This window comes from Hypanus sabinus, chromosome 12, assembly GCF_030144855.1.
Source record: "Hypanus sabinus isolate sHypSab1 chromosome 12, sHypSab1.hap1, whole genome shotgun sequence".
In the NCBI taxonomy this organism is placed as follows: Eukaryota; Metazoa; Chordata; class Chondrichthyes; order Myliobatiformes; family Dasyatidae; genus Hypanus; species Hypanus sabinus.
Genome location: NC_082717.1, coordinates 10,877,366 through 10,894,879, shown reverse-complemented (window position 1 = coordinate 10,894,879; position 17,514 = coordinate 10,877,366). Strand labels below are relative to the sequence as shown.

Genomic DNA, 17,514 nt, shown 5'->3' with positions numbered 1-17,514 from the left:
TCCATCTCACCACAGGAATTTGTTTACAGTCATGGAGTTGGTGGGCCACTGGTGAGGTTTCCAATGCTGTATAACTCTGTGACAATGGATTCTGAGTCTTGATGAAGGGTCTCAGCCTGAAACGTCGACTGCTTATTCTACTTCGTAGATTCTGCCCGACTTGCAGAGTTCCACCTACATTTCATCTCTATTGTCACAGTTTCTGAGTTTTGCCTCTGTATGGGCACGTCGTGGACATCTAGGTTCTGTTCGAGTTCCTCTCTTTCAATGGAAGTGTCCCTCTTCAGAGATGCAAGGCATTCATCAGATTCTGGAGATTTTGAGCAGCACGCATGAAATGCTGTAGATACTCAATAAGTTAGACTGCATCTCTGAAGGAAAATGAACTGTCAACATTTTGGGCCAAGACCCTTCATACCTCTCATCAGAGGTGGTTGGCCCAATGCCCAAGGAACAGCATGGCGAATGAGTAAGTCAGTTACAAGACTCTCTATGATCCTACAAGACTGACAGAGTACCCCGTTCATGTGATGTGTCCACCATGAAACAAAGAGCTGTCTTTGTTTAGCCTTAACAGTTTAGCCTTTCTTGCATTGATGGGCTAACCTGAAACCTAGCCTCAGACCCCACAGAGTGTGAATGTGTTACCCTTCAACATGTTCATACAACAATAAAAACAGGAATGAGAGTATAATTTGTAAGATCATAAGAATTAGGCTACTCAGCTCTGTAATTTCATCATGGCTGGTTAATTATCCCTCTCAACCCCATTCTTCTGCCTTCTTACCATAAACTTTGATGCCTTTAAGGGTGAAAGGTGCTTAAGAGGAACATGAAGGGAATCTTGTTCAGTCAAAGAATGATGGGCGTGTGCAACAAGCTGTCAGTGGTGGGTGGAATTTTGATTTTAATGTTTAAAAGAAGTTTGGATGAAATGGATGGGAGGGGTATGGACAGATATGATCCCGGGTCGATGGGCCTGGGCAGTTTAAATGGGTCGGCGCAGAGTAGATGGGCTGCAGGGTCTGTTTCTGTGCTGTAGTTTTCTAGGACTTTATGACCCTTATTAATCAAGAACCTATCAACCTGTTCTTTATTTAACGGAACATTTTGAGTGTATGCAGAAATTAACTTATGGTACTGTTAAATTAGAATACATCATTGCAAGTTATATGTTGATGCCATTCTACTTTTGTTAACTTTCATTTTAGATCAAAAAGTTGTAATCTTCATAAAGTTGTATTCCAAATGACTCCATGAATTGTGGTATCGAAGTGCTCAGCATTATCTCCAAAATGAAAATAATGTCTTACACCTTCATTGCTACCCTACCAACTTGTTCAGCTGCTTTCCTTAAGACCATAAAACATAGGAGCAGAATTAGGCCATTTGGCCCATTGAGTCTGCTCCACCATGGCTGATTTATTATCCCTCTCAACCCCATTCTCCTGCCTTCTCCCTGTAGCCTTTTATGCCCCGACTAATCAAAAGCCTATCAACCTTTGCTTTAAATATCCCCAATGATTTTGCCTCCACAGCCATTGTTGGCCATGAATTCCACCGATTCAGTATCCCAGGCTAAAAAAATTCCTCCTCCTCTCTGTCCTAAAGGGATGTCCTCGTATTCTGAGGCTGTGCCCTCTGGTCCTAGACTCATCCACTATAGGAAAATTTACCTCCACTTCCAAGATAGGTTTCAGTGAGATCCCCCTCATTCTTCTAACCTTCAGTGAGTACAGGCCCAGAGCCATTAAATACTCCGCACACATTAACCCTTTCATTCCTGTAATCATTCTTGTGAACATCTCTGGACTCTCTCCAATGCCAGCCATTTTTTTCTTAGATAAGGAGTCCAAAATTGCTCACAATACTCCATGAGGTCTGACCAATACCTTATAAAGCTTCAGCACCGCATCCTTGCTTCTATGTTCTAGGCTTCTTGAAATGAATTTTAACATTGCATTTGCCTTCCTTACCACTGATTCACACTGCAAGTTAACCTTTAGGGAATCCTTCATAAGAATTCACAAGACTTTTTTTCACTTCTGAATTTTGAATTTTCTCCCCGCTTAGAAAATAGTCTATGCCTTTATTCCTATACTAAAGTGCACTTCCCTACACAATAATCCAACTACAACCTCTTTGCCTATCCTTCCCATCAGTCTCATTCTGGCAAACGTAGCCACAGAGCTATCAATTCAGTCATCCAAATTGTTGACATATAATGTAAAAAGAAGTGGTCCCAATATCGACCCCTACAGAAGACAACTAGTCATTGACAGCCAATCAAAATAGGCTCCCTTTATCCCACCCTTTGCCTCTTGCCAGTCAGCCAATCTAATATCCATATTAGTATCCTTCCTGTAACAGTATGGACTCTTATCTTGTGTTTGGCACCTTGCCAAAGGCTTTCTGAAAATCCAAGTGAAAGACATCCACTTACTCTCCTTTGTCAATCCTGACTGTTATTTCCTCAAATAATTCCAACAGGTCTGTCAGGCAAGATGTCCACTTAAAGAAGCCATGCTGACTTTGCCTTACAATGTCATGCACCTTGAAGTAAACCAAAACCTCATCCTTAACAATGGACTCCAACATTTTCCCAACCACTGAAGTCGAGCTAACCAGCCTATAATATCCTGCCTTTTGCCTCCCTCCTGTGTAAGACCATAAGACATAGGAGTAGAATAAGGTCATTCAGTCCACTGAGTCTGCTCCACCATTCCATCATGGCTGATCCTGGATCCCAATCAAACCCATACACCCACTTTCTCAACATATCCTTTGATGCCCTGATTGATTGGGAAACCATCAGCTTCTGCCTTATAACATCCATGGACTCGGCCTCCACTGCAGTCTGTGGCAGAGCACTCTGCTTAAAGAGTGAAGCGACAACATGAAATTTGCAAATTTCCAGCCCTCCAGAACCATTCTAGAGTCTAGTGATTCCTGTAAGATTGTTACTATTGCCTTCGCAATCTCTTCAGCTATCACTGTATGAACTCTGGGTTGGAGTCCGTCTGTTCTACATGACTTATCTACCTTCAGCACTTTCAGCTTCCCAACCACCTTCTCCTTAGTAATTGCAACTACACTCACTTTTGCCCCCAAAACTCTGTATTTTCCGACATACTGCTAGTGTCTTCCACAGGGAAGACTGATGCAAAATACTTATTGTTTGTCGGTCATTTCTTTGTCCCCTATTATTACTTCTTCAGAGTCATTTTCTAGTTGTCCAATATCCACTCTTGGCTTTCTTTTACTCTTTATATAACCGGAAGAAATTTTGGTACCCTTGTTTATATTATTGGCTAGTTTACCTTCATTTGTCATCTTTTCTATCTTTGTGGCATTTTAGCTGCCTTCTGTTTAAAAGCTTCCCAATGCTCTAACTCCCCACTAATTTTGATAATATGACCTCAGTTTTGCTTTTGTGCTGTCTTTGAATTCTCTTGTCAGCCGAGGTTGCCTCATCCTTGCTTTAGAGTACTTCTTTATCTTTGAGATGTATCTATCCTGTGCATTCCAAAACCACAGAAACTCCAGCCATTGCTGTTCTGCCTTCATCCCTGACAGTTTACCTTGCCAATCATTTTTGGCCAGCTCCTCCCTCATGCGTGCCTTTGCAATTTCAGTTACTCCACTGTAATACCGATACTTCTGACTTTATCTACTCACTCTCAAATTGCAGGGTAAATTCTGTCATATTGTGATCACTGCCTCCTAATCAAATCTGGTTCATTACACTACACCCAATGCAAATCCAGCATTGCCTTTCCTCAAGTGGACTAAACCACAAGCATTCCCTCTCTTGGAATTCAGCACCAACCTGATTTTCCCAATTTGCCTGCATATTGAAATCCTCTATGGCTATTGTAACATTGCCCTTATTACATGCATATCTCCGGTTGTAATTGATATCCCACATCATGGCTACTGCCCCATCAGTGTCTATTTACCCTTGCAATTTCTTAACTCTACACACAAGGATTCTGCATCTTCTAATTCTATGTCACCTCTTTCTAAAGATTTGATTTCATTTTTTACCATCAGAGCCATCCCACACCCTTTACCTATCTGCCTGTTTTTTCGATACAATGTGCATTCTTGGGTGTTAAGCTCCCAACTATGATCTTCTTTCAGCCATGACACAGTGACGCCCACAACATCATACTTGCCAATCTCTAACTGCACTACAAGAGTATCTACCTTGTTCCGTATACTGAGTGTAGTCAAATGTTACAGCTTCAGTCCTATATTCATTACCTTCGTCAATTTCCACCCATGTTACACTTCAACTCATCCCACTGACTGCAATTTTGCCCTATCATCATACTATTCTCTTTCACAGCCTCACTACAAACTGCATCTAGTTGTATAGCAACTGCCCCAACCTCAGCTTAGTCACTCCAATTCCCACCCCCCTGGAGAATTAGTTTAAACCCTCCCCAAAAGCTCTGGCAAACCTGACCACCAGGATATTGGTCCCCTTTGGGCTTCAGTTGTAACCTATCCTTTTTGTACAGGCTGTACATTCCTAATGATCCAGAAATCTGAAACTCTGCCTCCTGTACCACTTCCTCAGCCACTTACTTATCTGTACTATCATCCTATTCTTGCTCTGACTAGCATGCGGCACTGGGAATAATCTAGAGATTACTACAGTAGAGATCCTGTTCTTTAGCCACAAGTCCCCATACTCTCTGCACTTCTCCCTTACGACCTATGTCATCAGTGTCATTGTACACCACAACCTCTGTCTGCTCACATCTTCAGCAGCTGGAATGAGCCATTCTGGACTCCAGCACTTGGGAGGCCATCCACCACCCTGGCTTCTCTCTCACGTCCACAGATTCTGCTGTCCATCCCCCTAATGATCAAGCTGCTGCCCTTCCATGATAGGTCATCCCAACCCTGTGGTACCCGGTTGCTGAATGGAATGGCCACAGGCAGACCCTGAACTAACTGCTCCTCACGGCCATTCATCCGAGGCCTGTCCTCAAGTTGTGGCCACCTCAGTAAAAGCCTCATCTATGAGGTTTTCAGCCTCCTGGATTGTCCTGAATAGACCCAGCTCCAGCTCCAGCTCTTTGACCTGTCAGTCAAGAGATGAAGTTGGGTGCACTTCCTGCAGATGCAGTCACCAGGGAGACTGTTAGGTACCTTAAGTCCCACATCTCACTGGAGGAGTGTTCCACTGCCCAAATTACCATTCTGCTTACATTTGCTAAACTTCAGACTTCTCAAGTTTAAGTACTAGTCTGTGCCTGTTCTCGCCCAAGCCTGTTGAGCCAAAGCCTGGCCTCTAACACTGGTAGAACTCCAACAATAGCCGCTCCACTTATTCCTTGCTTCAGAGCCTAGAGCATATTCCATAGACCATAAAACATCAAACATAGAAGATAGACCATAAACATAGAGTATAGACCATAGAGCATAGATCATACAGCTTTGACAACAGACCAGAGATCATAAAGCATTGCAAAAGACCATATGGGATAGAGCTTAAATAATGGAAAAGAGAATAGACCCCTGCTGAGTGCCTAAAATATTGCATTGATCACAGCCATCCAAAAAGTTCTGTAAAGGCCCAATCCCTTTTTAAACCTCACGTTGCTTCACCAACCAACGGCCTCTTGCGATGATCATGTCCCACCGAAAGTTCTGAAAGGCCCCAAGCTCTTTTTGAACCTCACGCTGCCTCATGAGTGAATGACCTCTCGCAAATGATAAGCTCTTCATCCTTTAACCTACCTTGTTGTGGCGTTTGCACTTTATTTGTCTGCCTGAACCAAACTTTCTCTGCAACAGCAAAACTATATTTGGCATTATGTCCCGCTCTTACAAAATATTTGAATGGTCCCCAGAAAACCAAGGTGGAGTCTTGACCTCACAATCTACCTCATCGTGGGCTTGCACCTTACTGTCTACCTGTATGGCAGTGTGTTTGAATCTAACAATTCACTCTGTGCTCTGTTATTGCTTTTTCATCAATACACTGTTGAAATGAAATTACAAACACAGGAGTTTCTGCAGATACTGGAAATCTTGAGTAACACACGCAAAACGGTGGAAGAACTCATCAAGTCAGGCAGCATTGGAATCCTAATGACGACTCTCGGGCCAAAAAGTCGATTGCTTATTCACCTCAATAGATGCTGCCTGAATTCAAAGCTACATTTAATATCAGAGAAATGTCTACAATACACATCCTGAAATTCTTTTTCTTCACAACCATCCACGAAAACAGAGGAGTGCCCCAAGGAATGTATGACAGGTTAGAACCCCCAGCTTGGCCCTCCCAAACATAAGCAGCAGCGAGCAACGATTCCCCCTCCCTCATCAGCAAAAAAGCAACGGTGCCCTCCTCCGAGCAGTCAAACGCGCAACAAAGCATCAGAGGACCTTGTTGAGGCCCTCCACCATTTTGTGTGCGTTGAAATGAAATGGTCTATATGGATGGCACTCAAAAAATAGTTTTTCCACAATACCTCAGTATAGTAGACCAATTACCAGTTCTGTAAACACAAGAGATTCTGCAGATGCTGGAAATCCAGGGCAACACGCACAAAATGCTGGAGGAACTCAGCAGATCAGGCAGCATCCATGGAGCAGAATGAACAGTCGACATAACAGGGCACCACCACCCCCCATCAGAACTGGTGAAAAGTCTCAACCTGAATCATTGACTCTCCATAGATGCTGCCTGACCTGCTGCGTTCCTCCAGCATTTTGTGTGTGTTGCTTCTAGTTCTGTTTCCTTTTACTTTCTTGATGTATTTATGTATGGACTAATCTGTCGGGATGGCTTGCAAAATGAGGCTTTTCACTGTGTCTTGGGAATGTGACATTACTAACTAAACTATAATAAAAACAACTTTGATCACAAATATACTTTGAACTTTGAACTAAATGATCAATGAAAGAAACTCAGGCAGATTTACAAAGAATCCAACATTGAGTTATACACAGAGAGCTCAGGGCAGAGACCAAGGCTTGGACAATGAGTTCAATATTACACAATAGAGTGGATTCCGGTTAATTGGGGCATTGGTTAATCAGGACAGCCACTTATTCAGGATAACCAAGGCTAATTCAGAAAATAGCTAAGATTCCTTATGTTTATTTGGAACATTATGCCTCTTAATTGGAACAGGAGACTTTTGCTGAAAGGCTTCTAACTAGCATCAGTCATGTGGCCTTTGGACACGACACTGTGTTTGGATCAATTAGCTTTCAAATAGTGTCACTTGCATGGTTGTGTTCAACAAGCAGTGAATTTTGTCACCGATAATTGATAGCAATAAGCAGAAACACAATTCCGAACCATTTTGTTCGCTGCTGTTTCAAGCTTCGACTTGGAGATGCCAGAAAAAACCTGGAGTGAAAGTGAAAGGATTTCACTATTTCACTAAGTTAGGAACTGCGAAGAGTTTGAAGGTAATCATGTTGAAAATTATAATGAAAATGAAGACCTGGAGGATACAATTGTCGACAACAGTGTTTGAAGGCAGTCCATTATTTACACTAGGTGTCTGGACTGGTTTACTTTACTTTCAGTAAATGGAATGCAGCGTGAACAAACTCATTTTCCAATAACAGAAACTAATACACAATTTTTTAGAAACACAGAAACATAGAAAACCTACAGCACAATACAGGCCCTTCAGCCCACAAAATTGTGCGAAACATGTCCCTACATTAGAAATTATAAGGCTTACCCATAGCCCTCTATTTTACTAAGTTTCATGTACCTATCTAGAAGCCTCTTAAAAGACTCTATTGTATCCGCCTCTACCACCATTGCCGGCAGCCCATTCCATGCACTCACCATTCTCTGAGTAAAAAACTTACCCCTGACATCTCCTCTGTACCTACTCCCCAGCACCTTAAACCTGCGTCCCCTTGTGGCAACCATTTCAGCCCTGGGAAAAAGCCTCTGACTATCCACACGATCAAAGCCTCTCATCATCTTATACACCTCCATCAGGTCACCTCTCATCACCTTATACACCTCTGTCTGGCCACCTCTCATTCTCCATCGCTCCAAGGAGAAAAGGCCGAGTTCACTCAACCTATTCTCATAATATGCTCCCTAAGCCAGGCAACATCCTTGTAAATCTCCTCCAAACCCTTTCTATGGCTTCCACATCCTTCCTGCAATGAGACAACCAGAACTGAGCACAGTACTCCAAGTAGGGTCTGACCAGGGACCTATATAGCTGCAACATTACCTCTCGGCTCCTAAATTAAATTCCACAATTGATGAAAGCCAATACACAGTATGCCTTCTTAACCACAGAGTCAACCTGCGCAGCTTTTTTGAGCATTCTATGGACTCAGACCCCAAGATTCCTCTGATCCTCCACACTGCCAAGAGTCTTACCATCAATACTATATTCTGCCATTATATTTGACCAACTAAAATGAACCACCTCACACTTTTCTGGGTTGAACTCCGTCTGCCACTTCTCAGCCCAGTTTTGCATCCTATCAATGTCCCACTATCACCTCTGACAGCCCTCCACACTATCCACAACACCTCTTTTTGTCATCAGGAAACTTACTAACCCATCCCTCCACTTCTCACTCAGGTCATTGATAAAAATCACAAAGAATAAGGGTCCCAGAACAGATCCCTGAGGCACTCCACTGGTGACCGACCTCCATGCAGAATATGATTCATCTACAACCACTCTTTACCTTCTGTGGACAAGCCAGTTCTGGATCCACAAAGCAATGCCCCCTTGGATCACATACCTCTTTACTTTCTCAATAAGCCTTGCATGGGGTACCTTATCAAATGCATTGCTGAAATCCATATACACTCCATCTACTGTCCTTCCTTCATCAATGTGTTTAGTCACATCCTCAAAAAATTGTATCAGGCTCGTAAGGCATGACCTGCCCTTGACAAAGCCATGCTGACTATTCCTAATCATATTATACCTCTCAAAATGTTCATAAATCCTGCCTCTTAGGATCTTCTCCATCAATTTACCAACCACTGAGGTAAGACTCACTGGTCTATAATTTCCTGGGCTATCTCTATTCCCTTTCTTGAATAAGAGAACAACATCTGCAACCCTCCAATCCTCCGGAACCTCTGCTGTCCCCATTGATGATGCAAAGATCATTGCCAGAGGCTCAGCAATCTCCTCCCTCACCTCCCACAATAGTCTGGGGTACATTTCATCCAGTCCTGGCAACTTATCCAACTTGATGTTTTCCAAAAACTCCAGCACATTGTCTTTCTTAATATCTACATGTTCAAGCTTTTCAGTCTGCTGAAAGTCCTCACTACAATCACCAAGATCCATTTCCATAGTGAATACTGAAGTAAAGTATTCATTAAGTACCTCCACCATTTCCTCTGGTTCCGTACACACTTTCCCACTGTCTCATTTGATAGGTCCTATTCTTTCATGGCTTATCCTCTTGTTCTTCACATACTTGCAGAATGCCTTGGGGTTTTCCTTAATCCTGCCCACCAAGGCCTTCTCATGCCCCTTCTGGCTCTCCCAATTTCCTTCCTGAGCTCCTTCCTATTAGCCTTGTAATCTTCTGAATATATAGTAGTAGTGTCGGTAGTGTTCTAATTTTTGCATTTCAGTTAAATACATAATCTGTTACTCAGTTTGCCTTTTTTGTACCTTAGTAACTATTTCTATGAAACTTCAGCTAATTGGGGTGGCTACTTAATTGGGCCAAAATGTACTGGTGCTAGAGTACCAGCTAACTGGAATCCACTGTATTTGAAGGATACAGGAGGGAGAGTGATGAAGAGGTGTGCTGTGGGAATTTCGAGCCCAGGATTGGTGCAGAACGATGAAAATTCGAATGATCCAAAGGCAGAAATCAAGATTCCGAGGGGTTGTATAACCGGAGGAGTTGGAGAGGAGAGAGATCATAGTAAAAGAACACACTCATAGTAATACAGACCTTTCAGCTCAGCCTGTCCATGCTTACCATGTCAGTCCCATTTGCCTGTGTTTGGCCCATCTCTACCTAAACCCCCTTCTATCAATCTAATTATCCAAATGTCTTTTAAATGTTATTAATGTACCTGCCTCAACCACTCCCTTTAGTAAACCACCCTCTGTATGAAGATGTTGGCACCCCAGTCCCTTTTAAATCTCTTCCCTCTCATCTTAAACCTATGTTCTGTCACTCTTGATTTCCCACACAGGGAAAAAGGCAGTGCACATTCACCCAATGTATGCCCCTCATGATTTTACTCTCCTCTATAAGGTCATCCCTCGGATTCCTATGCTCTAAGGAATAAAATCCGTGTTTCTGTGGATGTGAACGGGACACCTAAAAGGTATGTTGCCTCAGATCGCATTCACAACATTTTGGAGAGGGAGGGAGAGCAGCCAGATGTCCTGGTACATTTTGGTAGCAATGACATAGGAAGGAAATGCAAAGAGGTCCTGAAAAGGGATTTTAGAGGAATAGGTAGAAAGGTGAGAAGCAGGACCTCTCAGGTAGAAATTTCTGGATTGCTTCCTGTGCCACGTGCCAGTGAGGGTAGAAACAGGATGAGTTAGCAGATAAATGTGTGGCTGATAAGCTGGTTCAGGGGGCAGGGCTTCAGATTCTTGGATCACTGGGTTTTCTTCTTGGGAAGGTGTGACCTGTTCAAAAGTGATGGGTGGCACCTGGTCCTGAGGAGAACCAATATTCTCGCAGGAAAGTCTGTTAGAGCCGTTGGGGAGGGTATAAACTAATTTGGTAGGGGATGGGAACCGGAGAGATGAGACTCAGGATAGGACAAAGTAAAGATAGCGTGCAGTCAAACTGTCAGGGAGGGCAGGCAGGTGATGGGACATAGTCACAGCCAACAGGCTGAGTATCAAAACATTTGGGATACAATATCAAAAAGGGTAGCAAATATGGTACTGAAGGTGTTGTATCTCAATGTGTGGTGTATAAGAAATAGGGTGGATGATCTTATTGCACTATTACAGATTGCCAGGTGTGATGTTGTGGCCATCACTGAATCATGGCTAAAAGGTGGTTGTAGTTGTCCAAGGTTACACATTGTATCAGAGGGATAGGAAGGTAGGCAAAAGGGGAGGCATGACTCTACTGGTAAAGAATGGTATCATATCAGTAGAATGATGTGACATAGGATCGAAAGATGTTGAATCCTTGTGGGTTGAGTTAAGAAAATGCAAGGGTGAAAGGACATGGATGACAGTTATCTACAGGCCACCGAACAGTGGCTGGAAGGTGGACCATAGATTACAACAGGAAATAGAAAAGGCATGTCAAAAGGACAATGTTATGGTAGTCATGGGAGATTTTAACGTGCAGGTCGATTGGGAAAATCAGGTTGGTAATGGATCTCAAGAGAGTGAGTCTTTGAATGCTTAAGAGATGGCTTTCTAGAGCAGTTTGTCATTGAGCCTACTAGGGGGATCAGCTATACTGGATTGGATGTTATGTAATGAACCGGAGGTGATTAGGGAGCTTAAGGTAAAAGAACCCTTAGGAAACAGTGATCACAATATGATCGATTTCAACTTGAAACTTGATAGAGAGAAAGTAAAGTCTGACATAGTAGTATTTCAGTGGAGTAAAGGAAATTACAGTAGTATGAAAGAGGAGTTGGCCAAAGAAAATTGGAAGGAGCTGCTGGCAGGGATGTCAGCAGAGCAGCAATGATGTGCATTTCTGGAAAAAATGAGTCAGGTGCAGGACATGTGTATTCCAAAAGTGAAGGAAGACTCAAATGGTGAAACAGTACAATGGTGACTGACAAGAGAAGTCAAAGTGTAAAAACATGAGAGGGCATACAACAAAACAAAAAATAGTGGGAAGACAGGACTGGGAAGTTTTTAAAAACTTAGAGAGCAACGAAAAGAATCATTAGAAGGGAGAGATGAAATATGAAACCAAGCTAGTAAATAATATCAAAGTGGATAGTAAGAGCTTTTTCAAGTGTGTGAAAAATAAATGAGAGATGAGAATAGATACAAGACTGCTAGAAAATGAGGCAGGAGAAATAATAACAGGGGACAAGGAGATAGCAGATCAACTAAATGAGTATTTTGCATCAGTCTTCACCATGGAAAACACTAGCAGTGTGCCAGATATTGTAATGTGTGAAGGAAGAGAAGTGGGTGCAGGTACTATTATAAGGGAGAAGATGCCAAAAAGCTGAAAGATCTCAAAGTACACAAGTCACCTGGCTCAGATGAAGTGCCCCCTAGGGTTCTGAAAGAGGCAGTGTTAGAGATTGTGGCAGCATTAGAAATGATCTTTCATTAACAGACTATTAATGGTTCCTGAGAAGAATAAGATGGACTCCTGATCTCACAATCTACCTTGTTATGATCTTGCACCTTATTATTTACCTGCACTGCAGAACGATAAGCTGCAGTCAACATCAGGCAGGTGAAAGGAGAGAGGCTGGTCGAAAGATCCCAGAAATGCACAGAGTGACACAGTAGTGTAGCGATGAGCGCAACTTTTTACAGCATCAGCGATAACTGATTGGGGTTTAATTGCTGCTGCTGGCAGCAGGGATTTTGCATGTTCTCTCTGAGACCAGGTTGCCTCCACAGTCTAAAGACATATTGGTAAGGTTTACCAAGTTGTGGGTATGTTACATCGGCGCCAGAATCATCGTGGCACTTGCGGGCTGCCCCCAGCTCATCAAGGACAAGAGGATACAGCCTCAGGATAGAGGGGTGTCCATTTAAGACAGAGAAGAGGAGAAATTTCTCCAGCCAGAGGGTGGTGAATTTGTGGAACTAATTGTCGCAGGCAGCTGTGGAGGCCACTGTACTGATTGCTGGCTCAAAAGCCACATTTCACAGCATGGTTCAATGTATGTCATCATCGTTACGTGCCATGCCATTAAATGTGGGCGATCAAGGTCTTTCCATGACCATGATTGCTCTTGGCAATTTTTTCTACACAAGTGGTTTGCCATTGCCTTCTTCTGGGGCAGTGCCTTTACCAGACGGGTGACCCCAGCAATTATCAATACTCTTCAGAGATTGTCTGCCTGGCATCAGTGGTAGCATAACCAGGACTTGTGATACGAACCAGCTGTTTATTCAACCATCCACTGCCTGCTCCCATGGCTTCATGTGACCCTGATCAGGGGGGAGTGGGGGGCAGTTAATCAGGCGCTACACCTTGCCCAAGGATGACTTGCAGGCTGGCAGAGAGACGGAGCACCTTACAGCTCCTTTGGTAGAGACGTATCCAAAATGTTACTCACAATGTTTTAACTTGCATGTGACAAATAAAGCTAATCTTTAAATCTTCAGAGCAACAACACCAGAGCTATCCAAAGGCACTGTGTATAGTCGCCTGACCAGCTGCAGTGGTCACTTACCCTGGTGTGTTGACCCAGACAATGCCAACGTGGCAGAAATAGACGCACTCTGTGTCCTGCATATTGCTGCAGGAGCATCGTTTCTCCCGACGGGCAGGAATGTGCACTTGTCCCGGCTGCTGGTCACCAGCTCTTGCGGACTCCACCACCACGCCCGCAAGTGGTCTGCAGATTCCTGCGGAAACCGAAAGAGGGAAGTCACGTGAGGGGAAGTCACTACAGAGCCGGCTGCTGGCTGTGATTCAGACACCCCTAAACTGGCAATGCAAAATCCCTCCCCCTCCCATACACCAACCTCCCCCGTCAGCTGTTCTCACCTATCAGCTTCCCCTCTCCCCACTTCTTTTTATTTTGGCTTCTGCCCCCTTCCTTTTCAGTCCTGTTGACAGGTCTTGGCCTAGTGATGACTGTTTATCTCCCCGCCTGCCCATCCCTTCTTTCAGGTGCCCCTTCTCTTTCATTTTCTCCCATGGTCCACACCCCTCTCCTATCAGGATCCCTCTTCATCAGCCCTTTACCCCTGCCAGCTATCACCTCCCAGCTTCTCACTTCATCCCACCTCCTCCCCCACCCACCTACCTTCCCCTCTGACTTGGTCTCACCTATCACCTGCCAGCTTGTGATCCTTCCCTTCCGCCACCTTCTTATTCTGGCTTCTTCCCCCACCCTTTCCAGTCCTGGTGAAGGGTCCCAGCCTGAAGCATCGTCTGTTTATTCCCCTCCAGACCTGCTGAGCTCTTCCAGCAACTTGTTGCTGCTAACAAAGTGAAGGAGGTCTGGCTGGACACCAATCCAGCAAGTATCGCACGCACAAGAAAATCTACAGATTCTGGAAATCCAAGTGTAACCCTTAGGTTCTGTTGGCTCCGGAAGTCTGGGGAAGGCAATCTCTGGCCCTGCCAAACGGGTGAGATTGAGATGCGAGTCCATCCCAAAACCCCTCTGTTTGTGTGGATGCTGTGAGATTTGTCACCCAGTTACAAATCAGTACCACGAAATAACAGACAGTACACCGCATACAATTAAACAATTTAGCTTTACAAGTCTTAGTTTAACTACAGGGTCAGTGAAGAAAAAGCAAAGGGCCCATTTTAACGAACAGTCTAATGTGCACAAGTTGGAGCTCACTGTGTCCCTTTTGCCGATCCTCCATCAATTTCCCCGGCCTTCGTCGGATCTCAGCCCCGTTCCAGAGCCTTCCCTCTTCATCACCCACCCAACCAAAGACCCAGATCACCCTGGGGTCAGGCACATGGCACGAAAACACCCTCCTCACATTCCAAAGTACCTGTTATCTCTAACTATAACCCAAACACTGCTTCTACGGAAAGACCATTACATTAGCAGTGAAACCTTTCCCAGGGTGCTACACAAGCAACATGCACAAAATGCTGGAGGAACTCAGCAGGCCAGGCGGCATCTATAGAAAAGAGTACAGTCAATGTTTCAGGCCGAGACCCTTCTGCAGCACTGGAGAAAAAATAAATACCTACAGATCTACCTGAAACAACTGTACTCTTTTCCATAGATGCTGCCTGGCCTGTTGCATTCCTCTGGCATTTTGTGTGCATTGCTTGGATTTCTAGCATCAGCGGATTTTCTCCTGTTTGCTGGAAGTTTTCTGATTGGTTACATAATGTGCAGAACAATTCGAATGCTCAGGAATGTAAGAAGCTGTAGAGAGGAGAGGACTCGAGCCCATAAACTATAGTACCATCGGCTGTATCTACAGGAAGCACTGTCTCAAGAGGGAAAATCCATCATCAACTCAACAATTCCCACCATCTGGGCTATGCCATCTTCTCACAGCTCCTACCAGGTACCAGGCATAGACACCTGAAGTCCATAACACCAGGTTCAGGAGCAGCTACTTCCCTTCCACCATTTGGTTCTTGAACCAACAAATGCAACCCTAATCACTACCCCAGCAAAACAACACTGACCATTTTGGACTACAACTAACATTTCTCTTTGCACTAATTCTGTTATTTCTTGTAAAAGTTGTGTAATTTAAGTTTAATAGATGTTTTTTGTGAATGCTGCTCACCCCATGCTATGATGCTGCTACAAGTATGCTTTTCATTGCACCTCTACCTGTGCATGAAGCACTCAACTTTAACAGGAAGATAGGATGGTAAAAAAGACATATGGCATGCTTGCTTCAGAGCTCAGATTACAATGAAAAAGGCAAGCATCATGCATGCCTTCTATTCTATCGAACTATGCTAACATCTTCAGAAATGCTCATACACCAAGTCCCGGCAACTATCATGGAAATCACTCTGAAGACTCTCCAAAAATCCAGACAGATTCCGGGGGGGGGGGGGGAGAGAGAGGGGGAGAGGGAGGGGGAGAGGGAGGGGGAGAGGGAGGGGGAGAGGGAGGGGGAGAGGGAGGGGGAGAGGGAGGGGGAGAGGGAGGGGGAGAGGGAGGGGGAGAGGGAGGGGGAGAGGGAGGGGGGAGAGGGAGGGGGAGAGGGAGAGAGGGGGAGAGGGAGAGAGGGAGAGAGGGGGAGAGGGGGAGAGGGGGAGAGGGGGAGAGGGGGAGAGGGGGAGAGGGGGAGAGGGGGAGAGGGGGAGAGGGGGAGAGGGGGAGAGGGGGAGAGGGGGAGAGGGGGAGAGGGGGAGAGGGGGAGAGGGGGAGAGGGGGAGAGGGGGGAGAGGGGGAGAGGGGGAGAGGGGGAGAGAGGGAGAGGGGGAGAGAGGGAGAGAGGGAGAGAGGGAGAGAGGAGAGAGGAGAGAGGAGAGAGAAGAATGGAAGATACTCCGAAGGAGTAAGAATATACTAAGGCACTTTACATGTGTCTTCGAATCAGTACGGACACAGGTCCTTCAGCCCACTGAGGGTGCCTGACCATCAGACAACCGTTCACACTAACCCGATTTTATTTCCTTGCGTTCTCCTTAACACCCTGATTGCTAGAATTTACCACTCACCTACATATCTGTTGATAGTCATGGACAAGGGAGTTGCGTAGGGAACAATCCCTGTGGAAAGCAGAAAGTAGGGGGGGGGGAAGGAAAGATGTGCCTGGTGGTGGGATCCCATTGGAGGTGGCGGAAGTTTCAGATTTATGTGCTGGACACGGAGGCCGATGAGGTGGTAGGTGAGGACAAGAGGAACTCCATCCTTGGTATGGGTGGCAGGGCAGCATTGATGATGGAGGAAGGGAAGCCCTTTTCTTTGAAAAAGGAGGACATCTTCATTCTAAAATGAAAAGCCTCATCCTGAGAGCAGATGCGGCGCAGATGGAAGAATTGAGCGAAGGGGATGGTGTTTTTACAAGTAGCAGCGTGGGACGAGGTGGGATGACTCCCTTGTCCATTTGTCTCTCCCCAAAGGATGCTTTCCGTAGGGATCGTTCCCTATGCAACCCCCTTGTCCATACGCCCCTTCCCACTGACTTCCCTCCTGGCACTTACCCTTGCAAGCAGAACAAGTGCTACACCTGCCCTTACACCTCCCTCCTCACTACTATTCAGGGCCCCAAACAATCCTTCCAGGTGAGGTGACACTTCCCCTGTGAGTCTGTTGGGATCATACATTGTGTTCGGTGCTCCCGGTGTCGCCTCTTGTATATTGGTGAGACCCGACGTAGATTGGGAGACTGCTTCTCTGAGCACCTACTCTCCATCAGCCAGAACAAGTGGGATCTCGCAGTGGCCACACATTTTAATTCCACTTCCCATTCTGATATGTCCATCCATTGTCTCCTCCACTGTCGTGATAAGGCCACAATTAGGTTAGAGGAACAACACAGTATATTTCATTTGGGTTGCCTCCAACTTGATGGTATGAACACGGATTTCTCAAACTTCCGGTAATGCCCCCACCCCTCCCTTTTCCCTCGCTCACCTTGCCCGTCCATTGCCTCCCTCTGGTGCTCCTTTCCCTAACCCCATTTTTTTTCTTTCTTCCATGGCCTTTTGCCTCTTTCACCAAACAGCTCTTTACTTCATCCCTCCCCGTCCAGGTTTCACCCATCACCTTGTGTTTCTCTCTCCCCTCCCCCCACCTTCTAAACCTACTCTCGGCATTTTTCCTCCAGTCCAGATGAAGGGTTCTGCCCCGAAACATCGACTGTGCCTTTTTTCCGTAAATGCAGCCTGGCCTGCAGAGTTCCTCCAGGACTTTGTGTGTGTTGCTCAGATATCCAACAC

General features: G+C 45.1%; 1 protein-coding gene across 1 annotated transcript in view; it reads right to left on the bottom strand.

The window, feature by feature from the left end:
- The window catches only part of si:ch211-202p1.5 (uncharacterized protein LOC103909337 homolog), an 87,438-nt gene that overhangs the window by 65,310 nt on the left and 4,614 nt on the right, over window positions 1–17,514 (bottom strand). The window contains exon 2 of the mRNA XM_059985297.1: window positions 13,355–13,529. Within this exon, the coding sequence (XP_059841280.1) occupies window positions 13,355–13,529 (175 nt within the window). The remainder of the gene's footprint in view (window positions 1–13,354; window positions 13,530–17,514) is intronic.